The sequence below is a fragment of the Dermacentor andersoni genome, chromosome 2 (assembly GCF_023375885.2).
Source record: "Dermacentor andersoni chromosome 2, qqDerAnde1_hic_scaffold, whole genome shotgun sequence".
NCBI classification, from domain to species: domain Eukaryota; kingdom Metazoa; phylum Arthropoda; class Arachnida; order Ixodida; family Ixodidae; genus Dermacentor; species Dermacentor andersoni.
This window is the reverse complement of record NC_092815.1, coordinates 239,671,428-239,697,904: the sequence shown is the minus strand read 5'-3', so window position 1 is coordinate 239,697,904 and position 26,477 is coordinate 239,671,428. Positions and strand designations below refer to the sequence as shown.

General features: G+C 44.0%; 1 protein-coding gene across 2 annotated transcripts in view; it reads left to right on the top strand.

The window, feature by feature from the left end:
* The window catches only part of LOC126539892 (uncharacterized), a 242,735-nt gene that overhangs the window by 188,022 nt on the left and 28,236 nt on the right, over positions 1 to 26,477 (top strand). For both annotated transcript variants that reach the window (XM_050186702.2, XM_050186704.2), the window contains exon 18: positions 19,243 to 19,290. In XM_050186702.2, coding sequence (XP_050042659.1) covers positions 19,243 to 19,290 — 48 coding nt within the window. The remainder of the gene's footprint in view (positions 1 to 19,242; positions 19,291 to 26,477) is intronic.

Below are 26,477 nucleotides of genomic sequence, written 5' to 3'. Positions count from 1 at the left end.
AAGATGAGTTGAACTGGCACTTATTTCATGGAGCAGTCGATAAGGAAAGCTGCGCTATATGAATAAGGTCATACCTACATGCTCAGCGTGTAGCTCATCAGTTTCGTTATAAATTTTAGCACTCAATCTTGCGCCCTATTGGTACATCCGAGTCGATTAATGGATAAACATTGTGCGTGTGACATTCTAAATCTATTTCGTACGTGCACCACCTCCGGTTACCGGGTTGATAGTGTGGCAAGCCCAAAAACAACCTGCCTGCTTTCATGAAACTTCTTGGTTGCAAATATCACAAATATTGTCACTCAGGCTACACTATTTTCTGGCCAGCCACACCACACAAATAAGGCTCTTGCCACCGCAGAAAGCAAGCCAGAAATGCAAAGTTTCATATTTAGTCAACCTTAGCGGCCCAATTGTTGTCACAATTAAATGTTTGGCGAAACTGCAAGCCTCCAAAATTGCGTTCGCAACAACTATGCGACATGCACAGATCGAGTCCCAACATTCTAATAAACGATTGTCTTGCGAACGAAATATAGGTTGCCGTTTTACACTGGCTTTAGGTGCCTGTGGTGGAACCATGAATAAGCCTGAATAGCCAAGCTTATTCCAATATTGGATGATGATGCAGACTGGAAAGCCAGTAAACATTTTTATTCCTTTATTATTTTCAAAAATCTCTTCGAGCCTGTTTTCGGCAAGCGTTGTGAAATACTGTTAAACGTGCAATGACCAGTACGTCACTTTACATTTATTCTGCGGTATTCTGCTATCTCGACTGAAGGTCACCAAAAATGAAAGATTACCTGAGGGCACTACACGAACGGCTTTCACTGTACCTTGATGGGTGTTGTTCGTGGTGGCTACTGTGAATATTTCTCGTTCATTGTGCACGAATATGTTTAAATAGCTAAATTTATAAATTTAACTAATTGATAAGATGTCAATGAAAATGTTGTGGATGACATCTACGGCATTTAAAACAACCTAGGATTCGTGAAGAACCCGCCATGATGGCGTAGTGGATTTGGAGTTGCGCTGCTAAGCCCAAGGTTGTGGGATCAATTGCGAGATCATATCCCAGTCACGGCAGCCGCAAAATGAGCGAAAACCTGTGTAGTGTGCATTGGGTCCATGGTAAAGAACCCCAGGTGGTCAGAATTATTCCAGAGTCCCCCGCTATGGCGTGCCTCATAATCACATTGAGGTTTTGGCACGTAAAACCTCATAATTCTTCTTCTTTTAAGGTTTGCACCTTCGTAATATACACAATTCACTGATGCCGATGTTTACATCTGAGACCACTTACATTACTGGTGTGGAGAAGCATTGCCACGTGGATTTTTTTCTTTTTTTTTTCGTTTCACAGGCTTTTATTTTTTAATTTTTGTTTTCTGGAAACAAAGATTACAGAAGACCTAGGTCACTATATATGCTGTTATTGGTCATTTATAGACATATTCCACAACCTTTGCATTGGTACCTTATTGAAAAAGTGACTAAGGTAATACATGTTAGTTCATCAAAATTAATTATTTTCTTGACAATGAAAAAACTAAACTCGACTAGCATTAACACTAGCCTATCAACATAGAGTGAGCACTGTTCACATAAAGCCCTTGGTTATTTTTTTTTCTTGGCCACATGTAGTTGGCACGTCCGGTATGTAATTTAATGGTGGTTTCTAAGAAACTGTACGGGTTTCCCTTGTAGCTTCATGCTACAGTCAGGTGGAGGACAATTTTCCCCTGTCATAAATTGTGCTCGCCTTGCGGGCTTCTGCAGAACTGATCTGCCTTAACATTATAGTGTTCTGCAAAATGAAATAAGGAACATGTTCTCTTCATATGCCTGTGTTTCACTCATACTGACATTTACCAAGATGCTCCAAAATGCATATTTAGTGCTCCAAAATGGACAATTCATGCTCCAAACCTGCTCGAAAGTGCCAAGATTGCGGCTCCCAGAGCTGCTCCAGAACTTCCTTGGCTTCTTCCATCCCTGCAGTACTTTATGTTTTTTGAACATTGTGGAGATTCGAGCACTCGCAATAATTCCCCAACGCTGTGGCGTTTCCGAGAACTCCATGTCCCTTTCCTCCCTTCCTGGACGGGATGGCAGTGGGCAATAAAACACTGTCACTTGCCACTCGGCTGTCATCCTGCCCACGGGGAGTGTAAGCTGCCTTCCCCATTGAGCGAGTTTTCGTGGGGTTCGGGCCCTCGCTTGTGCACGCTCTGGATGCGCCTGCGCAAGACAGGACCTGGAGATAGCACATCCAAATGTCAGAGGGTGCGCATGCATTCTCCTCTCTGCTGGCAGCTACCCCTTCCTCCGCCACCGACCGACGGTTACTGCAGCTCGTCGGGGTTCTGGCCTTGATAGGCGCGCTCTCTCTTCTGTTGTCTCGATGTCCCGAGGCAGCGTGCACAACCGGGCTAATGTGCACACTCACGCTCACGTGCTGGAGTCTGGCCATGCTATGTGCTGCGGGCCAGCTTTGTCCTGCAGCAGCAGTAGCCACATCCAAAATTGGGCATTTTATGCAATACCTCAATAACGAAGCAAAATCTGCCAAGCCGTCTAGCTTTTGTTGGCAGAGTACGCTTCAGGGTTGCCAGCTGTGGCACAATAACCTTGTATTTCTCAGCAGAAATAGTCGAACCATAGCCTGTGGCCGCTGACACCGCTCGAAGAGAGCACAGGATCACCGAGTCCGACGTGTGCGAGGGCCAATAAAAGAATGATACAAACACTGCTTGTGCTGCCTACACCTATGCACCTTCTAAAGGCTGTTTCACGTGCTGCAACTCGAGCGAAAAAAACATCGGTGCAATCGCACATGCTGTGCAATTTTTGGAGGGCTCATTTCATACGACTGCGATTTGAACAATGCAGCTGGTGCGACGCCCATCTTTGCTTGCTGCCAGGTTTTGTGCCACATGCTGCATAATTTTCAAATGTAATGAATAAAGCTTGTGCACTATTATATTGACTTATTTTTGATAAGAGCAAATAATGTGCACTTTGTAATTGAAAGACGCTTTATAGTTTAAATATGTTTTGGAGTGCGCAACAGCTGTGCTGAAGTTGTGCAAGGAGACATGGCAAATGTGAACAGCTCTTCACAGCTGGTCATTCAGCACAGTGTGTGCTGTGTCATGTGCCTTCTGCGTCCATGTCGTTCTGCTTGTGCTACAATAAATTACTAGGGGACCTATCAACAAGCCCATATAACTATCCTCATCGCATATGCATATTCAAAATTTGTCTGTAGCAAAGTTGTCAAGTCGGCGCAGAGAGACCCTCACACTACCCGTGCTTAGCGCCATCTTCTTATACAGTCTAATACAGTCTACGCTCATTGCAATGGACCTGCGTACAACAGACTTTCTGATATAACAAACCATATTTTAACCTTAGTTTATTCTATGTATTTTATTAATGCAATGAAGTTTGCTTTTAACAAACCGCGCTAAACGGAATATCGGGTACATCGGACAAAATTAGTGAAATTTGTTTTTTCAAAATTGGCCGTATGAAACGTACTTTTGCCATGTCAACACGGGCTGACAACTGACTTGTGAGGGTCAGCCGATGATCGCGGTTCAGTATCGCGCATGAGAGTGGAAGGCGGGGTGGAAACATGCTGTCTTCGTCTGCGTGCGAGGCACCAGGGGAGAGGGGGGTCTACTCCAGTGGCTGCTGCTTACGGCGCAGCTGTGGCTGCCGTATCTTGAAAGCGATCTGCGATGTGGACAAAGTGCGCCCAGTGCTGGTAGCTTCGTATGTGCTGTGCTTTCGACATTTAGTTTGTGTTGAAGCGAGAGGCAACACGGAAGGTCAATTCACTCACTGCTTCTGCTGCGCATCCTCACTCCAACGTTTTGACAGCAACCTTCTGCGGTCATCAGGCGAGATAAGATTACTATCCTTACTTCGCATAGCTGTCTACCAATTTGCTATCGCAGTCGATGCTTTGCCTTTCCGGTGAAACTGTGACTTTTCTTTTTGTTTGTTTTTTACTTTCGATGTTCGTCACTCACTCTTTGCAGTAATGCTGTTAGACATTGCGACTAAAGTTTCGGAAGAGAGGTGTTTCGAATATTACGGACCTCGGATAAAACTGACGTTTTTTGTCAGATCATCAAGGTTTATTGTAATGAGAGCCGACTGTATTGCTCGTAATTGTGCATAAGCGGTTCTGGCTACTGGCCATATTCTTGCACCAAACTTAGCAGCAAGCACCACCCTGAAAGCTCACATCTGCCCCTGAAGTAAGCCGCAAATGATCTTTTTATTCTTTATTAGGTCCTCATAGGCCCCATTTAAGGGGTATTACATGAGGGGTGGGCAGGGAGTACGGCAGTTATGGCAAAAAATGAATTTTTATGGCAGTCTTGAGCTGTTGAAAATCTGTTAGGGAAGCGATGTGGCCAGGAAAGTCATTCCAGTTCAGGGCAGTACGGATGAAAAATGATTTTTGGAATGCTGCGGTAAGGGCGTGCTGGGGTAGACAGCGTTGGGATGGCTGTGACGAGTCAAATGATGGGCTGTGCTGATGAATACGTTATCGGGTGGCAAGCTGTGAAAAAATTTGTGATAAAGAGAAAGGCGAGCAAGTTTATGGCGCGATGCAAGAGCACTAAGTTCAAGTTGGGATTTTAGTTGGTTTACACTAGACCAATAAGAGTAAGTTGAAAGGAATTAATTGTGTTGCACGATTTTGAATAGATTCCAGTAAATTAGACAGGTTACATTGGTGAGGATCAAACATTGAGAGTGCAAACTCTAGTTTAGGTCTGACAAGCAATTCATTCATAAGCAATTAGTTTGAGAGAAGAGCATGCAATGGCAATGTTACACCTTAAGTAGGCAAGGACACGAATGGCAGAGTTCGATATATGAGTGATATGACTCGACCAGGATAGATCACTTGACATATGAATACCTACGTACTTGATAGTGTCGGTTTGAGTTATTGGACAACCGTAAAGGAGGTAGTTGGGAGGTGAGTAGTTACGTCGGCGGTTGAAAGAGAATAAATCCGTGTTGTTGACATTTAATTTCATGTCGCACCACTCTTGGGCTTTGAGGAGATCGTATTGTAGGGCAGTAGCATCAGATAGGTTAGTTATGCATCAGTAAAGTAAACAGTCGTCACCAAAAAACTATATATTAGATGTTAAGTTAATTGGTAGGTCATTAATATAAATTAGGAAAAGTAGGGCGCTTAGAACAGTGCCTTGGGAAACAACCAACCAGACATGAGAAAGAGTGGATGAGTGGCAGTTGGCGACAACAAACTGGGAACGATTGGTTAAGAAACTGCTGATCTAGGCTGTGTGTGATTGTGAGAGGATTGTGTATGATCTGTGTGTGAATATGCTTACTGAATGTGCAATGGAATTCATGAATTTCAATTTTAGCACAAGCCTGGCTTCGTCCATCGCAGCACATGTAGTGGAATTATGTATAAAAAACCTCTCTATTTCGAAAGGTGTAAAAGCTGACACAAGAAATTTTTTAAATGCTGCAGTCAATTTTGTATGCAGCATAGCATTCTAACAGACATGGATGTCGTCTACTTTCTCATCCTGTGTCTTGCAATGTTATATACTGTGAATCTGTACCAAGAAATTTAAATCAATTTGCGGCAGTACATAGTGTTGTGGCAGAGCCCCATGGCAAACATGAAGTACTTTGTTAAGAGTATATTTGTTTGTTTAATAACAAAATAGAGTGCTGGGATATTGTATTCGTAGTGGCAAGTGTAAAGTAGGAATCAAAGTGGAAAGTTGGGCGAGTTGGTATACATCCATAATGGGAACAGTGTGAACAAGACAATGACAAGTCATCTTGTTCGCACTGTTCCCATTGTGAATGTAAAGTAGGAAGCTATCTGAACTATTCGGCCAATCCTATTGACATGCGTGTGCTTCGACCTGCTTCAGCACATTATTTGAAACTGGGGCTGAAAACCCCAGATTACCAGAAACCTATGCAATCCAGCTTTTGCATTGCTCTGTGGAGCCACCTTAGTGGGCTCTGTGAGAGACAAAATGTACAACATCGGAGTGTTGCGGAACGCAGGTAGGCACACTGCATGAAGCGAGCTGAAATGGTTTCGTATATTTGTCGGTCATTGTAATATTCGTTTTGCTTGACTGGATGCTTCCTGGACGACCCTGGCGCGACTTACAACCGCAAGTCGGCGAAATGTGATGACGGATTTTCGTCCAGCTACGCCAACAAAACCAGCCACGATGCGATGTGCCTCTGAACGAATATATCAATCCGTAACACAATTGCCACAGCACCTGTGCTTTGTATTCCTATTTAGTTGTACTCCATATGAATCCAAACATGCTTCAGAAGTTGAAATGTACAAACGTGAGCACTCGCCAGCCACCCACTTCAAGTTCGAGCTGGGGTCGTTTCCGCTGAGCGGAGGTCAGCCGTATTGTAGCAGCAGAGTTCATGCATTTGCCACCGTTAGACCTGCACTGAATGTATGCCAATACGATGATAAAAACTGCTTTTATAGTTCAGTTTTGACCATAGTGGCCATAGCTCTTTATATTGCGTGCAGAGTATTTATGCAACACATCATCATCATCATCAGCCTGGTTACGCCCACTGCATGGCAAAAGCCTCTCCCATACTTCTCCAACAATAGGTGGTGATGATGATGATTACATCATCATCATCATCTATCTATTCATGTCCACTGCAGGACGAAGGCCTCTCCCTGCTATCTCCAATTACCCCTGTCCTGTGCCAAACGATTCCAACTAGCGCCTGCAAATTTCCTAATTTCGTTGCACCACCTAGTCTTCTGCCGTCCTCTACTGCACTTCCCTTCTCTTGGTACCCATTCTGTCAACCTAATGGTCCAACAGTTATCTAATCTGCGCATTACATGACCTGCCCAGCGCCATTTTTCTTTCTTAATGTCTATTAGAATATCATCTACCCGTTTGCTCTCTGATTCAAACCGCTCTCTTCCTGTCTCTTAACGTTACGCCTAACATTCTTCGTTCCATCGCTCTTTGTGTGGTCCTTAATTAACTTGTTCTCTAAGCTTATTTGTCAGTCTCCAAGTCTGGCGCCATATGTCGGCACCGGTAAAATGCACTGATTGTATACTTTCGTTTTCAATGATAACGGTAATCTCCCAGTCGGGAGCTCACGATGTCTGCCGCATGCGATCCAACCCATTTTTATTCTTCTGTGAGTTTCCTTCTCATGGTCAGGGTTCCCTGTGATTAGTTGACCAAGGTAAATGTACTCCTTCACATACTCTAGAGGCTGACTTGCAATCTTGAACTCTTGTTCCCTTGCCCAGTTATTTACTGTTATCTTTGTCTTCTGCGTATTAATCTTCAGCCCTACTCTTACACTCTCCCTGTTAAGGTCCTCAATCATTTGTTGTAACTCATCTGCATTGTTGCTGAATAGAACAATGTCATCGGCAAATCGGCAAACCGAAGGTTGTTGAGGTATTCGCCATCGATCTTTACTCCTAAGCCTTCCCAGTTTAATAGCGTGAATACTTCTTCAAAGCACACAGTGAATAGCATTGGAGAGATTGTGTCTCCTTGTCTGACCCCTTTCTTTATAGGTATCTTCTTGCTTTTCTTGTGTAGATTTAAAGTGGCTGTGAAATCTCTAGATATTTTCCACGGTATTTACATAAGAGGTCTGTACTCCTCGATTACGCAATGCCTCTATGACTGCTGGTATCTCTACTGAATCAAATGCTTTTTCGTAATCTATGAAAGCCATATAGAGAGGCTTATTGTACTCTGCAGATTTCTCGATAACCTGATTAATGACATGGATGTGATCCATTGTAGAGTATCCTTTCCTGAAGCCAGCCTGCTCCCTTGGTTGACTAAAGTCCAATGTTGCCCTTGTTCCATTGGAGATTATTTTGGTAAATATTTTATGTAATACTGGTAGTAAGCTAATGGGCCTATAATTTGTCAGTTCTTTAACATCGCCCTTTTTGTGGATTAGTATAATGTTTGCATTCTTCCAGTTTTCTAGAACCTTTGCGGTCGATAGACACTTCGTATAGAGAGCCGCCAGTTTTCCTAGCATTATGTCTCCTCCATCTTTGATTAAATCGACTGTTATTCCATCCTCTCCTGCTACTTTTCCCCGTTTCATGCCTTGCAAGGCCCTTCTGACCTCATCTTTAGTTATAGGAGGAGTTTCTGTATACTGTTCATTATTGTTTCGAATAGAGTACTCCTGAGTCCTCTGGGTATTGTACAGGTCAATATAGAATTCTTCCGCTGTTTTTATTATACCTTAGAGATTGCTGATGATATTACCCTGCTTATCTTTCAGTGCATACATCTTGGTTTGTCCTTTGCCAAGTTTCCTTCTCACTGATTTCAGGCTGCGTACATTTTTTACGGCTTCAGTCTTTCTCACATTATAATTTCTTATATCACTTATTTTCGCTTTGTTGATCAGTTTTGACAGTTCCACGAATTCTATCTTATCTCTTGAGTTGGACACTTTCATTCTTTGTCGTTTCTTTTTAGGTCCTTTGTTACTTGGGAGAGCTTGCCTACTGGTTGCCTTGGTGCCTTGCCTCCCACTTCAATTGTTGCCTCTGAAGCCAGCCTCGTTACGGTTTCATTCATTACCTCTATGTCATCGTCATCTTCTCTCTGTTCTAAGGCTGCATATTTGTTTGCAAGTACCAGCCTAAATCTGTCTGCTTTTACCATTACTGCCTCTAAGTTTACCTGTTTTTCTTGACCAATTTTACTCTTTCTCTGTTCAAATTGAGGTGAATCCTGGCCCTCACTAACCTACAATCACTGCACTTTACCCTACCTATCACTTCTACATCCTGCACTATGCTGGGATTGGAAGAAAATATGAAATCAATTTCATTTCTTGTTTCACCATTAGAGCTTTTCCAGGTCCATTTTCTGTTGCTACGTTTCCTGAAAAAGGTGTTCATTATTCTCAGCTTATTCCTTTCTGCGAATTGTGCTAGCACCTCCCCTCTAGCGTTCCTAGAATCAACGCCATAGTTGCCAATTGCCTGTTCACCCACCTGATTTTTCCCCACTTTTGCATTGAAGTCACCCATTACTACTGTATATAGAGGTTGCACTTTTCTCATCGCTAATTCAGCATCTTCATAAAACTGATCTACATCCTCATTGTCGTGGCTGGATGTTGGAGTGTAGGCTTGTACTACCTTTAATCTATACTTCCTATTAAATTTGATTACGACTACAGCTACCCTCTAATTAATGCTGTAGGATTCTTCAATGTTGCCCGCTATGTCCTTATGAATTAAGAATCCTACTCCGTATTGCTTCTTATCTGGCAGACCTCTATAGCAGAGGACACGGCCGTTATTCAACAATGTGTAAGCCTCACCAGTTCTTCTAATCTCACTAAGGCTGATAATATCCCCAACAATGTCTGATAGTTCTTTGAAGAGACCTGCTAAGCTAGCCTCACTCGAGAGGGTTCGGGCGTTAAATGTTGCAAGGGTCAGTTTCCATTTCAACACAAGAATGCCGCATATGTTTACATCGGCATGTGTGCAGCCACCGCTTGCTGTTCGCTTGAAGTACAGCAGAAGGTGTGCATCGCTGACACAAAACAATGACGAAATGCTCAAAACATATATGAACACTTCTCATGTGCATATCAGAGGTGTCGTATCACGCTGAGACGAGAAGGCATGAGCGTCTCGTGCAATACGACCACCTATAGTCGCCGTTTTGGGGAGGGTGGCTACTGCTGATTTTGACGGGTGATCCTCACTTTTCGTGCTGTTCATCAGCCGTATAGTTTGTATGTTTAATGGCATATTGCTTGAGTAAACTCTACGCACATAAGCGCTCATTTAGAGAGCACGTATAGGCGATTGCTATCAAGCGAAAATGGCGATGCCTGCTGTACTCGCATGACAACTAGCAATGTTGCTCTTTATGCTGCAGTATTGAAAGGGCCATCACTTGTTGGCTATTTTGCATAAGAAACACACTGTGTTTCTCTGTGACTAATAAGTTTGTCAGCACAATGATACACACAGATCTACCACTCCACGTAGTTGCACTTCATTATTCGAAGTGCTGGCGAGTGTGACCAACAGCCTTCGATCAAGAACAGTAATGTACCGCGGTGTTGGCACTGCATCATGTCGCCACTTCCCACTTTTTGTGTGTGCATCGTACTATGCTAAGAGTGGTTTATTTCATGTCGGTATGGCCAGGCCTGAACTATAAAAGCAGTTTCCTTCATCGTACTTGCTTACACTATATTTTAAATCATCTGGTAATGGAGGAACTCGTAGACTCTGTTAGGCCTAATGAAGCTGTGCTGAACAAGATCAACACCGCCTCAGGCTCGATGTGGACGGCTGGCAAGGGTTGTAAATTTTGCATTTCAACTTGGGAAGCATGTTTCGACTCAATTTGAGCATCAGTAAGTACATACAGAACCGCAGTTGCTGCGATGTTCGCATTGTCAGTGCAATGTTCTAATTCAGGAGCCAGTGGTTTTGTGGATCGCCACAGTAGTTTTGTCGGCATCGTCGGCACGAAGGCCTGTTACATTATGACGACTCACTGTCATCAGTTGCGTCTTCATCATACGTATGACAAATAGGTCTCCCACTCACACCGCGTCCTCGTCAACTATACTGCCGGCTGCCCACATGTGTTGTCTGCTGCGCGAACCACCGACCACATACAAAACGTTTCCGGTGCTCACCACTAGGGTGCAGCGCATGCGCGTTTGGATCATACGAAAGGCGGATTGGAGCAGATGATATGGTTCCTTTACTGGAAATTAAAGCAAGCATCCCAATCTGTTAAGCTAATTATGTACTTAACCTGTATTATACCAATGTTAGAGCATGCTAATAGGAGCCTTTTCAAACTAGACTATTCCACAAAAATAAGAAAGTGCAAGGAAAGTGTCAAGCTACAATCTGATGTAGTATTCCAGAACAGATTGTATTACCAAAATTTTATGCCTGCATGAATTGCCTGCATTAATCCAATGCTGAAAACCGGAGAAACTTATTCCTTTTTGTGCTGTTGAAAAGCTGCCTGAATGCCACAAGCATACTACATATTGTTCGGAGGAAAAGTGTTCGGCATTGATACTATCTCTAAGCTTTTATATGAGCTTTCTTCATAAACAAGAATGAAATAGAACTGTTTACCTTTGCAAGTTTTAGAATCCAAGCATTGTGAAAATTTTGAGGAGACCACATTAAAGCTTTAAGATATAGACAATAAAAGTTTGCCTTAATACTAGTGGGTACTCAACACACTTGTCTTGAGTGGTTGAGTGGCCAGTTGCAAACTGTACCAGCATCCATAGCTGCTACCTTGTGGTAACTGCTAGGTTCCGTGTATGTTTCTCCTATAGCCGATGGACCTGGCAAGTGGCATGACCATGCGTGGTCTCATGGCAGTATCGGCAGGTGCTTTTTTTTGCGAGAGGTGGCGGCAAATTGATGCAATGTGATGCAAACGCAATGTACTTGTTGGAATCAGCATGAGACGAAGCTTTCATGCAATGATCAATTACATTCTATAAGACTAACTGCGATGTGTTTTATCCAATGAAATACGAACTCCTATGCAATCTTTGCTTATGCACTGCACAGGTTACAGATTTAATGTCATGTATGTATACATATGTATGTATGTATACAACTTTACATATGAGATTAACGGCATACCACTAACTAAAGTTGAACAACACAAATACCTGGGAGTTACATTAACCTCAGACCTCAGGTGGGATAAACACATTTCAAATATCACGGCAGGAGCATTATGCAAACTATTCTTCCTCAAAAGAAACCTTGCGCTCTCTACAACATCAACGAAGTTACTGGCCTACACAACGTTCGTTAGGCCGGTTCTCGAATATGCAAACTCAGTCTGGTTTCCTCATACAACAACTAACATAACAAAATTAGAGGCAGTACAAAGAAAGGCTATAAGGTTCATTCACAACAAATATAAACGCACTGACTCACCGACTAATCTTCTAACGCAGTCTGGATTGCAAATGCTATCTACCAGGGCAAAACACGCTCGCCTGAAGTTCTTGTTTCAGCTTCTAAAAAATAACTATAAGATAGATGTGTCCAGGTACATTTCATTTTCTGAGGCTCGAAAAACATGTAACAAACATGCGCACACTTTAACAGAATACACATGCAACAATGACACGTTTAAGTATTCATTCTTCCCCCTTACAATTGCTGAATGGAACCGACTTGATCCTGCTATAACCGCCATCGAATCGTTGTCCGAATTTACTTCACAACTGGAAGCTGCAGTGCGTAAATAAAACAATTTATCATCGCACGTGTCATCGTCACAAATTTCGCATTGTGTTGCTTTCGACTTCCCACTTTTCTTTTTCCATTTTTGTTTGATTGTCGTTATGTGGACATATGGTACACTGTGTTCCCAAAATGAATTTTCATTACTGTACTACTGCTAGTCCTAAGATAATTGTTGTAACTGCCATTTCCTGCTGATTGCTTGCCTAGATTGTTCTTTCTTTTTCCATTCGTGTCTTCTCACTCTCAAAGTGTATGCTTTAAAGCGTATCCCTTCAAACAACTTTAAAATTTCTTCACGCGTTAAGTGTTATCTTTCAGTTCGCTCCTATTTTATGTATAAACTAGTTAATTACGTATTCTTAACTGCCAGTATCATGTTAATGAACTGTCATGTGAAAACTTGCATTTTTGTTTCTAAACTCAGCTTCTTATATTACCATCCTCGGGCAATTGTTTTCTTTTTTCTTCCATTTTTTTAACTGTACTGCCTAAATGCGTATTCATATACATGTCTACTGTAACGCCCAACTGCCACGCTCTCAAATGAGAGTAGCAGTATTGTAAACAAATAAAAATAAAATAAATAAATATAGGTCGGTGAACTTGAGTCAGCTCACTAAGACGTGGACCGACCTGTGAGCATGAGCTCATGTGAGCCTGACTGAGTAGCATTTTGGTAAATATGCATACACTTGCCGTTAAATCACACCTGGAATAAATCAGTTTGCAGATTCATCTCACAATCTAGCAAAAAGAATATTCAAATACACAAATGTCATCCTGTCTTTGTACATCTTGCAAGTTGCATGATACTTCAATAAAGGCAGTAGTAACAGTGTACAGTTGAACATGGGCACAGAAAGGAAAGAACAAAAATGGACGTAGCTGCACTGTCAACTGATTTCTTTATGGAAATTCCTGCGCTTTTTATTTCGTCGCCAAATCTCGTCCCTTTTATCTACCTGGGGCTTCTCTCAAAAAAGCTACTTCTTTTCTTGTCAAGGCACACTGACAGTGTGCTTACACATAGTACTCCTGTTTGGCTTATCTCAAGTACTTCAAGAATCTCTGCAACTGTGATTTTGGTACGATGCAAATCGCATCATGTGAAACAAGCTTAGCACGTTTATATAGCCATTGTCTTCCGACCTGAAGTGCAGTACCAGTGGAACAGTTATATCCCAGTTAAAGAAATCTCCACAGAAGCTTGTTTCGATATAAGTAGTCAGCTAATAGGCACCTCAAAACCACGTATAGCTGTTAATAATTAATTGTACTATATTGAATGCCTTTCACCTAGCAACTTTCAATTATCACCACAGTGGCGACATGTACTAAGAGCAACTGTATTAACAGCTTATAACACCCTTAGCAGCAAAAGGATGATTTAGGTGAACGATACATCCTTGTGGAAACGAAAAGATTGTTTCGGTAATCAAAATGCCTTATCGCCCACATTTTTGCATATTTATGTTTGGCAGAAGGGTGTTTTATTAATGCTCAAAATATAGGAATTGGTTTACAGTACACCCCTTCACTGACGGTGATAATCTTCTGCTAAGTTGTTGACGTGGCCCATTATTGTCTCTTGTGGGTCCCTGCCAGACTTGGGACGGATAGGAGACAGGAGAGGTGCGCGCTTTACATTAGGTCACAAAACTACAGTGACACCTCTTTACTACGAACACGACATTAACAAACTTTTCAGATTAACAAGCTTTTCAGAAATCCCCCGCTGACTTCTTTAGTTTCAATGTAAAAATATTTCAGTACTACGAACTTCAGAATACCAAACTTTTCAGAATTAGGATTGTTCAGTTTCCCTGGGATGTTAACACCTCAGCACAACAAACAAATATTGTGAAATCTGGCGATTCTTAGGTTTCCATGTATCTTTCACGGTAACCGAAACAGTAGGCTAGCAGACAACAAGGTGCAGAGAGCAGACGTCACGGTGCATGATTTCCGAAAACCTGGAATGGCGCCCAAGAAAAAACAATCGTGCATATCCGACGCACTCTGGGAATCGATGTAAGTGAAGCTTTCTGTGCTGGATGCTTTGACTGACGATAAGTAGCAGTGATGTTGATGGCTAAAGCTTAATTTCTTCAACATTTAGTCTAACACGAGAGTGGTGAGTTGATGTTAAATGTTACCTTGCATACACCACTGCTGTTTGTCTGCATAGTACGCAGAAAAACCAGGGAGAGGTGTTTGCTTAAGCTGTTGTTGTGCGCCATATTTTATAACCTGTGAGAGGGTTGAACATTGTTATTGCTTCACATGGCACATCCCACTGTGGCAGAAGTATTAAACTTGAATTGGATTATGGGGCTGTATGTGCCGAAACCACAATTGAATTATTAGCATGTCGTACTGGTGGACTGCAGATTAATTGTGACACTGTAATGCTCTTTAACATATCCCAAAATCTAAGTGCACATGCATTTTCTAATTCGCCCCCGTCAAAATGCGCCTGCCGTGGTTGGGATCAAATCCGTGACCTCTAGCAATGCCATAGCTGCAAAGCTACCACGGTGGGGACAGAAGTGCTGATTGGACGGTCGACCGCTTCTGTAGTGTCGCCTGAACCCTGCGGTGCACTTTAATTAATGCGGCTCTGCTTCTGCATGCCCTGTGTAGTTTGTCTGCATGATATATTTGCATGGAGTTTGTTTTTCAGAAATAGCACCAACGCAGTGTACCGTACATACCTTGAACTTAAGCTTATCCAGTTTCCTCGCAACCGCTGTCGTATAGTAGTAGGGTCTGCTTGCCTTCTCATATCGCTGCCCCCCCCCTCCCCCACCCACCCTTGTATGGAAACTGCCTCTTCTCCTCCCTACAGTTCTATCTACATCCCCTCAGGACTGGCACCTTAGTAGAAAAGGAAGTGCTGCAGTTTCTGCAACACTTTTGAGGAGAGTCACGGATAATTACAGCTGTCATGAGGCTAATGTGGTGACGCCCAGGGAGCTCCAGAGGGCATTGTGCACATTCAACGCGGTGGGGTGAAAACGAGTTTCTCGTGTAGCCTTTCCTCTATAACTGGAATCCCCCCAACACAGTGTGCCGGACAGCAGCAGCAGTGGCATAGTCGAAGGAAGAGGCAAAGAAAGCTTGGTTTAAAAGAATGTGAGTACGCAGAGGCGACGACGCATCAGGTTTTGCGAGCACATGCTCCGTCCAGAAAAGTGTCGCTCATAGCAATGGAGGCGTGTCTCTTCCTTCTTTCCTCCTTCTTTCTACACATACCTCTTTCTTTCGTGCTTCTTTCTGCGGCCGTTCGAGCTAAGGGCATGATGAAACTTAGCCTCCGTACTCGCAGGTATGCCACGCGGTTGCACCTTGCACTTTCCAGACGGTGTCGTTTACGCGTGCTTGTGCTAGGGAATAGTTCAGGTGTCCGCTTCGAGCAAGACAGTCACAGTGTCCCTTGCAAAAAATGTGAAAAACAAACAACAAGCAAGAAACATTGCGCTTTGGAATTGACATGGAGCTACCTTTTTGTCAGTAGTTTTTGCAGCGTCGGCGTCTGTTTTGCACGCATCACTCTTTTTATACAGTGCTTCGGTGATGCGTGGTGGCGGAATCTGGAAAATAGCAATAGCGCGTGCCGAGAGCCAACAGCGACGTTTTCGTGTATAGCTCACATGGGGACACCTTATGAACTGATGGGTTGATGGGCGGAATGGTGAATTTTGGGGCTTTCATTATAACAATATTTCAGAATAACGAACAAGTTATCACGGTCACCTGAAGTTCATTATATCAAGATTTCACTGTATTAATATACGCAAAGCTGGCACAACATGTGGCACATTAACGAGCATTAAAACGAAAAGATTACAAATAAGCTGGCTAGAAAAAATTAAGAATCATAACATTAATCTTCATATATAAAGAAACAGTTTACGATACAGTGACAATAACTAAAAGAAAATTTACATAATGCTAATCCTAACATAAAGGGAGCGCGACATACACTACATTTACAAACACAACAAGCCGAGTTAATACGAATCGAGTCGACATGACATAATACGAGTCGACATGACAGCAGCTTTGTTCATGGCCACTATGCTTGCAGCATCGCGCGCAAGTTTCATGCCTGAAACGTGGTGCGGCATCTGAAATTTTGGGTATTTTTCTAGTGCTAGGGTTTGGTGGTGGTGCCTTAGGGAAGTCCGAAAATTACACAGGCTCAAGAAGTCTGGAATCTGAAAGGCAGTCGACGACTTGATTAGATATTTTTGCTACTAGAATATATATTTTGAGGTGCGTGCAGGCAAAAGTTTGCTTTGCTATAACCAGGGGTGGGCAAAGATACTTTCATACATTTGCAAATTTCTTATTATAGATCTATGTAATGTAGCAGCAACCGCTTATGCACAAAAATGTTTGCTTGGAAATTTCTTAACCCTGACCAACACTGTTTCATTTGGAATAAATGTCTGTTATATATCTCAAAATGTTTCTCTTTCTTGCACAAAGTACAATATTTTCATTCCTAAACAATTGTGGTTGTTTAGCTGCTTAACATGAAAGCTCTTTATATGTGGCGCTGTCAGCGGTTTTCGCTTGTCACTTTGGTAATTGATGGGAGTTGCTGCTCTTCTTACCAACCAGTTGGCGAGTTGCCATCTAAATACAAGAACATCAATAAGAACACCAAATACCACACCGGCATTTGCGCCCCTGCAGGATGGCGCAAATACTGCTATGGAGTTTTACCATGTCCGTAAATGTATTACCGTTTACGCAATACCAGATCACTGGACAGGTGTACAGCAGCAACAACGCTGGTAGTGACATTTTTTTTGGCACATCATGTATACAGAGAGCACATAAAGCTGCAGTGACACAACACATTATGGTGTGTCATGATGCCATGACACATTGCCATGACACATTAGTGCCATGACACATTAGTGCCATGACACATTAAGTGTCATGGCACTGACGCAATGAAAACAAAGATTAGGGAAATGAAAGGTCGACTGCGCGCAAATATTCAGGCACTTGTTTTTGTCTAGACAGCGCGAGCGCCACCATGCGGCTCTGCTCCACCAATAGGGACACGCAGACCTCATTGCCTGCCCTTGCTGCAGGGTTCTGGCAGAAAAATAAAAGAATGTTGCTGCCTTTAGTTTTATTCAGGTAGCTTAGTGGCAACAGCATCAGCTTGAGAAGTGGAGTTCAGCCAACATTTATAGTTTCGCATGGTGATGTTGCGATAGCAGTATCTGGTATACATGTATTAAGATACAGGATACATTCCTTCATGTATCCGAAATACAGATACTGATACATGTCTTGCCAGATGTGTCATGATACAGATACAAGATACCCAAAAAGTATCCGAGATAGTATCTAAGATACATTTATTTTTGATACTGCCAGCACTGACTATGACCGATATTATGCTGGGTTGGTAAAATTGAAGTGGTACCGTAGTCCACAAGTGGCGCCTCTTCAATCATTTTCTCGCTTATGAAAGCTCTGTTCTTGCTACAAATGAAGAATTCTTTATTTAATTGACATTAAGAGAAAGAAGTGGAGCTGGGCAGGTCATGTGTAATGCGTAGGTTAGATAACCGGTGGACCATTAGGGCTACAGAATTGGTGTCAAGAGAAGGGAAGCACATTTAAGGATGCAAGAAGACTAGGTGGGGTGATGAAGTAAAGAAATTTAGAGGCACTAGTTGGAATCGGTTGGCACAGGACAGGGGTAATTGGAGATCGCAGGGAGAGGCCTTCGTCCTGCGGTAGACATAAAATAGGCTGCTGCTGCTGATGATGATTGCAGGAGAGCACTACAGTGAATTAAAGCATGACCAGCGAAATTTTACATTTACTTTACATACAGTAATTTGGTATATCCATGTTTGTTATATCAAGGTTCGACTGTGCTTGTGGGTGTTAATTCGTTAAAGGAACATTAAAGGAAAATATGAAGTCAATTTATATTGATAGCTTATTTGTCTAGAAGTCTATCATTTTTTTCTGTGTGCAACAGTACATCGCATTGTTACGTAGAAAATTGCCTTCGAAGGTCCCGCTGCTTCTCTTCAAATGCGGGCCAAAACGGATGAGCTGATGTAACCTCCACGTGACCTTCCTCTATGGAGCTCTCTGTCAATCAGCCAGTGCTGATGTCACAGGAGAGGTATCATAGTCCACAAGTGGCAACACTTCAATTTACCATTTTAGTCATTTTCTCGCCTATGAAAACTCAGTTCTTGCTACATATGAAGAATTCTTTATTGCAGAAGCCCAATCTTTCAACCTAGCTCGACTTTATGTTTTCCTTAAGTGTCCCTTTAATCTTGTGCACTCACTTTTCCTCGCTGCTTTCGCTGTTCCCATTATGAGCAATGGGATGCTCATAGTCGGGATGCTTAGTCGGAACGTCAATATAATGAACACAGATAATTATTTATCGGATGCAATGAAGGTATGTTCGCATCAGATGTGACATTTTCTAATCAGGTTCTACTGTATTTGCATTCTTTCTGTTGCATTTTAGGCTTTATGTGCTATCAACTGGCTCCTCTCGTCTCTATGCCTCTCTACTATAACTGCTCCTTCATGCAGTGTTCCAACTGATTTAGCCTGTGGGGTCTATATTTTTTCATTTGGCCGCACCATATAATTCGATCAATTTCATTAGTCCCGTCAAGATCGAATCAACAAAAGTAGATCAAATGATAGTGCCAGAGCCAATATTGTTGTTACTTGTAAAAAAAAGAATGCGAAGTCAGCATTTGAAGCCTCAGGAACAGTGCTTCTTATGACTCATGCATGAACCATGAACTTCCTTGAAATATATGCCTGAGTGATTAAACCTAAAAGCTTTCGTTGCTTTTGTTTAAATGCAGTTGGACGTGAGTCGCAGCAGCCGTGTTGATGCAGACCAGTCCTCTCAGGTGAGTGATTGCTTCTGAAGGCTGGCACAGTGTTAGCCCCTGATTAGCTGCTTGGCCGATAGAGAAGCACACAGGAGCGACACCACGCCCCATGGCCTTTGTCATAATTTTACATAGTATTCATTTTCCTGAGCGGTGTGGTAGTTTCGTGAATAATGTGATGACAAGGGTATGACTTCCAGAAGCATGCAAAAAGCGACAGCACAATGGCATGTTGTCATACATTATTACTATCTTGTGTACGGGCAGCATTCATGGCTACCCTAAATTTGTTCTTTAAAATTTCAAAAAAAAATTATTTGTGTATCAGTTTGTACTTCCTTTTCCCTACGCACACACCTCATTAGCCATGGCTGCATAGCGTTACTGCAATTTGCAATAGGTAACGCTGTTTGGCTGCAGAGCATTATCTCCACGCTGTATGGATGTGGTATGCAGATCTTTATCAGTCTTCTCTTCACTTGATGTCAGACTTGCTAATCTTTTGGTGGGAACCTTATCAACTTAACCATTGGCATTGTCACAAAATTTGCTTCGCTGAACTTATACTTTATGCTGTTGCAGTTTTCAGCCTATTCCTGTTTCATAGACAGCTACAGACTGCCGCTTGTGCCTACCAAACACACAAAACTTTCTGCGTTTCGTGTGTATGTGATCATTCCTGCAGCATCCAAAAAGTACACAGGTGTTATCAACTTCATCATTCCATTCACAATCTACTTGAAAAACTCTAGTTTTACGTCACGCTGCCCAACCTCTTGTTCGATGCAATGTCCAAGTCCAGTGTGAGGATGGCTTTATCTTTAAACAGCGCGATATTGGCACGGCTCATGGAGGAGCACATCGCATGGCATACTAGTTGTCTCTTTGTTTTTTGCAGTTGTCGAATAATCACCAGCAAAATTCCGTATCCTAGCACCCTGTGAATTTTTCTGTAATGCTGTGCATAATTGTACAGCATAAATTTGTAGAGTGTGTCCAAGTACTTCGTGCATACGGTACTCTACTTACATGCAGTGAACTTTTGTTGCACCCATTCTAGCTGAAGCATACAGAGGCGCTGCCAACTTTGGCACTCGGTTCACATTTTGTGTGAAAGCTGTAGTGGTTTTTTTCATCACACAGCCTTAAACAGAGAAGTGTTCGAGCCCACATCCAGGTTCAGCTTTATTTTGCGACGGCGTGCTTGCTTTGAACCAGATTGCAGCTGCTCTAGCTCCACGGTTACGTGGTCGGGCGATGCTATCAGCCGTGACAGGGGAGTGGGCACGAAAGCTTTGCTTCGTACTGTCAGTGTGAAGATATCATCAACTCTGCATGAAACCATATTTTTCTCCATTGACTCTCAAATTCAACAAAATGAAATTGCCTTTGTCACTGAAATTTTATTTTTTTGATTGCCCGATGAAATATTTTACAGCTCCTTCTGTGTTAGAAAAATCCTACAAAGACTACTTCTTTGCTTAAAAGGTTAAATTTCAATATAAAAAAAATGTCAATATAACAAAGTAAAGTGCCAATTTACCCAAGTTGATTATGTCAAGGTTTAACTGTATAATGAACTAACGGATATAATGAAGGAAAATTCTCCTTTAAATTCCCATACCGTGTACAGTCAAATCTCCATATAACGAATCACATGGGACTACTGAAAATAGTTCGTTATTCTGAAAGGCCGTTATAGGGAAAGCCCCAAGATTAACTATTCTGCCCACCAACCCATCAGTTCATAAGGTGAGCTATCCACAAAAACATAGCTGTTGGCTCTCAGCCTGCACTGTTGCTATTTTCCATAGATTCCGCCGTCATATACTACCGAAGCACTGTATAATAAGAGTGACTCGTGCAAAGCAGACGCTGGGAAAACTACTGACAAAATAGAAGCTCTATGTCGCCTCCAGAGTGCATTGTGTCTTGTTGTTTGTTTATTTTTCATGTTCCTTACTGTGGACACTACAACTGTCTTGCTCGAGGCGGACGCCTGAACTATTCCAAAGCGTAAGCGTGCGTAAACGATACCGTCCAGAAAGTGCAAAGTGTAACCGTGTGGCATCCCCACGAGTACGGAGGTTACATTTCTCCACGCACATAGCTAGTATGGCTGCCGAAAGAAGCGAAAAATAAAGAGCCATGCGCAGAAAGTAGGTGCGTCTCTTAACTCTTTCGCCCTACATTGCCAAGCGACACTTGCCTGGGTGGAGCATGTGCTTGCGAAGCCCGATGTGTCATTTCCTCCGCAACAGATTAAAAAAAAAAATTCTCTCCCGCACTTTTTTATTAAGTGCCGTCTCAGATTTGCTGAACCCGTGCGCTATGGCGTCCACTCCCTGCACCTTGTCATCTGCTAGCCTACTGCTTTAGCTGCCGTGAAACATACACGGAAATCTAAGAATCCCAACATTTCAGAATATTAGTCTGTAGTACTGAGGCGTTGTTAACATGACATGGGAACTGAATAATAATCATTATTTTTAAAAGTTCACTATTCTGAAGTTTGTAGTACTGAAGTTTTTTTCCACTGAAACCATGAGAAGTCAGCAGGGGATTTTTTAAAGGTTTGTTAATATTATTACGATATTATCGCGAGATGCTTAAGAGACGAGCCGCCGCGAGAACGATGAAGTGGGTCTGTGCCCTTGGCGCGAGCGAGTGTCGGCCTGGTGCTCTGGCTCCAGTGTAAATAGCCTGTAAATATGTAGTCTCTTCCGTCTGTGTCTTTCTACACGTAACATTCTGGTGGAGGTGAGCGATCCCCGTCCTCGCCACGGAACTCTATCGAGCTTGTCACCATGACTCCCGGTGACGAGCCCGCCTCTGCAACGGCTTCGGCTTGTCCGGCTGCTCCAATCGTCACGGTTGCCCCACATCGTGACCCAGGTGTGTTCTCTGGCCTGGAGGGACAGGATGTAGACGACTGGATCAAGCTCTATGAACACGCCAGTGCTAATAACAGGTGGGACCAAACGATTATGCTCGCCAATGTCATCTTTTATCTCGGCGGCACCCCACGCGTGTGGCACCAAACGCATGATGACGAGATAACAAGTTAGGACAGTTTCAAAGAAAAGCTACAGGAACTGTTCAGCGACCCCATTGGGCACAAGGTTACTGCGAGAAAGGCTCTTGCATCTCGTGTTCAGACACCTACAGAGCCATACATTTCATATATCCTCGAGGTCTTGGCTCTATGCCGCAAAGCTGACCATGCTATGTCTGAAGCAGATAAAGTGCATGTGCTAAAAGGCATCGCCGACGACGCTTTCAATTTGCTTGTTTTCGGCAATGTCTCGACTATCGACGCCATCATAAAAGAATGCCGTCGCCTTGAACAAGCCAAGAGCCACCGTATCTCACGCCACATCACGCAGCTACCCAACACTGCTGCTACGTCGACATGTGAGGGTCGACTGCGTCAAACTACCACCTGTGACGACGTAACCCGTATTGTTCGCCAGCTTTCTCGGCGACGCCTCCCGATCCACCAGCAACCACAATTGCGATGATTCAGGCCGTCGTAAGAAAGGAATTTGAGAACATGGGTCTGAACTCCGTGTGTTCAACTTCTCAAGTCAGCGTTCCCCAGTTCTCTAGCGGCCCTCCTCGTCCCCGCAGTCTTTTTCTGCATCTCGCCGCAATCTGTCTGAATGGTGTACTCCTGATGACAGGCCGATCTGCTTCCACTGCTGTCGCATCGGCCACGTCGCTCGTCACTGCCGCAACCGATAGCCACCACCTCCATTACCGAGTTACCGATTCTGGCAGAACCTTCTGACGCACCCTAGTGCTGCTTATGCCCCACCGGCTTTCTTCGTCTGCCGCCTAAGTCAATAGCCTATATTGAACTGTTGTCTTCCCCACCAGTTCCTGATGGCGAGTACCTCATCACTCCTCTGCCTGACATTCCACAACAGTTTGACGTTACCGTGCCTCACAGTATACTTAGTATTACTGCGAACCGCACTTGCATGCCCATCTTTAACTTTGGATTGGCAAAGCAAATTCTACCGCAAGGTATTTGCCTTGCAAAGGTTGATTGCCTCGGCAACCACCATGTGACAGCATTATCGGCCGGTGGTTCTTGCAAGCTCAGCAGGCCCCCCACGTCAGCCTCGGGCGCCGATCCCAACATACAGAAAATGGTTGCGACGAACCTGTCCTCTGACCAGACTGAAGACCTTCGCCAAGTATTATCGTCTTACCGAGATATTTTCAACTTCGATGATCGCCCTTTAGGTCAGACACTCATGGTCGAGCATCGAATTCTTACTGGCGATGCTACACCTATTCACTGACGACCGTACTGAGTTTCTGCATCGGAACGCTGAGTAATTCAAAGTGAAGTGAACAAAATGCTCGATAAAAACATCATTGAGCCTTCATCGAGTCCCTGGGCATCACGTGTGGTGTTGGTTAAGAAGAAGGATATCACGTGGTGCTTCTGTGTAGACTACCGTCATCTGAACAACATTACAAAGAAGGACGTCTACCCGCTCCCACGTATAGACGATGCCCTTGACTGCCTGCACGGTTCCAGCTATTTCTCTTCTATTGATATTCATTCTGGATACTGGCAGATTGCTGTTGACGATATGGACAGAGAAAAAACCGCGTTCATCACACCTGATGGCCTATACCAATTTAAAGTAATGCCGTTTGGATTATGCAATGCCCCTGCCACCTTCGAGTGTATGATGGACTCCTTGCTCCAAGGTTTGAAGTGGTCCACATGCCTCTGCTACCTCGACGACGTCATGATCTTCTCGCCAATGTTCGACACTCGCCTTGAGCGTCCAACAACTATACTTGATGTATTTCGAAAGGCAAAGCTGCAACTTAACTCATCCAAATGTCGTTTTGGTCACCACCAAATTACTCTTCTGGGTCATTTCATTGACGCTTCCGGAGTACAACCTGATCCTGACAAAACGCGCACTGTCCAAGGCTTTCCAGTTCCGAAGACAGCCACAGACGTTCAAAGTTTTGTAGGGCTATGCTCGTACTTTCGTCGTCTTGCTCAAGATTTTGCAGCAATTGCTAGACCACTCACTAATCTTTTGAAGAAAGGCGTAAAATTCTCGTGGGGTACTTTGGAAGCCGCCACCTTCTCTCGTCTCTTCACTCTTCTAACCTCACCACCCTTTCTCGCCCAGTTCAACCCCGATGCCCCTACAGAATGGCGTACAGATGCCAGCGGTCATGGCATAGGTGCCGTCTTAGCCCAGCGTCAGCGTGGCCAAGATCGCGTTATTGCTTATGCGAGCCACCACCTAGCACCATCGGAGTGCAACTATTCCATTACGGAACGAGAATGCCTTGCTGTTGTCTGGGCGGTTGCGAAGTTCTGTCCTTACCCTTACGGTCGCCCTTTTTCCGTAGTCACTGACCATCATGCTCTCTGCTGGCTCTCGTCGCTAAAAGATCCTACAGGCCGGCTTGGTCGATGGGCTTTGAGGCTACAGGAATTTTCGTATTCTGTGGTCTACAAGTCTGGCCGCCTGCACCAAGATGCTGACAGCCTGTCGTGTTACCCTGTTGACGACCCTGACTCCTCCAATATTGCCAGTGCTGCTTGTGTATTCTCTGTGTCGCAGCTGCTTCATTTCGCCGACGAGCAATGTCGTGACGCCTACATCAGAGCACTCAACGACCGTTTTGAACATTCTCTGGCCAATGCTACTCTACGCCTCATCGTCCTCCGCGACGGTACTCTGTATCGTCGTAACCTTCATCCGGACGGCTCTGAGTTCCTACTTGTAATACCTAAACACCTCCGCTCCACCGTTCTAGAAGAGCTTCACGACGCGCCAACGGCAGGCCACCTCGGCATATCTCGAACCTATGACCGTGTACGTCGCTGTTTTTTCTGATCGGGCCTTGCCCATTCCGTACGACGTTACGTCGCCGCTTGTGAACTTTGCCAATGATGCAAGAAGCCTTCCCATCTCCCCGCTGGTTACCTGCAGCTGCTCGACATCCCTGCCGAGCCCTTTCATCGTGTCGGCTTGGACCTTCTCGGCCCATTTCCGGAGTCTACATCAGGAAACAAGTAGGTTGCAGTTGCAGCGGACTACGCGACTCGCTACGCCGTAACCCACGCTTTTCCGACCAGCTGCGCAACTGATGTTGCTGACATCCTCCTACATGATATCATGATGATGCATGGTGCTCCGCATCAATTGCTAACAGACCATGGCTGTAGGTTTTTGGCCAAAGTCATCGGCGACATCATGCGTGCCTGCTCAATACAGCATAAATTTACCACCTCCTACCACCCTCAAACGAACGGCCTCACTGAACGTTTGAACCGCACCCTTACAGACATGCTATCCAAATACGTTTCAGATGACCACCGTGACTGGGACCTGGTTCTACCTTACATTACCTTTGCGTACAACTCTTCCCGTCTCGAAACCGCTGGCTTTTCTCCGTTTTACCTCTTGTATGGCCGAGAACCGACGCTACCACTGGACACTGCTTCCGTCCACCACATCTTCAACTATCGATTATGCCCGTGATGCAATTGCCCATGCTGACCATGCTCGCCAATTTGCGCACGCTCATCTATAAGTGTCTCGAGACAAACAGAAGCAACACTACGACCTCCGTCACCGTGATGTCCATTTTGCACCCGGCACCCTCGTCTTGCTTTGGTCACCATCGCGTAAAGTTGGCCTTCGTGAAAAACTGCTTTCCTGTTACACAGGCCCACATCATGTGCTCCGCCAAGTGACCGATGTCACCTATGAAATTGTTCTAGCCACGCCCACTACGTCCTCCGCTGTGACAACCGGCGACATTGTCCACACCGTCCTACTCAAGCCCTGCACCTCTCCATGCTCCTTGGATATTTAACAGCACTGTGATGGCACTTTTGCCGCTGGGGGGGGGTAGTATTACGATGCTCAAGAGACGAGCTGCCGGTAGTAGATGCTCAAGAGACGAGCTGCCACGAGAATGACAAAGTAGGTCTATGCCCTTGGCGCGAGCGAGTGTCGGCCTGGCGCTCTGGCTCCAGTGTAAATAGCCTGTAAATAGTCTCTTCCGTCTGTGTCTTTCTACACGTAACAATATGAAAAGTTTGTTAATGTGGTGTTCATTGTAATGAGGTTTCACTGTATTTAGAAGCCTTAATAACCAAGTGAAATTGTCCTACTGATGGATATAACAAACTAGATTTGTCTCTGAAA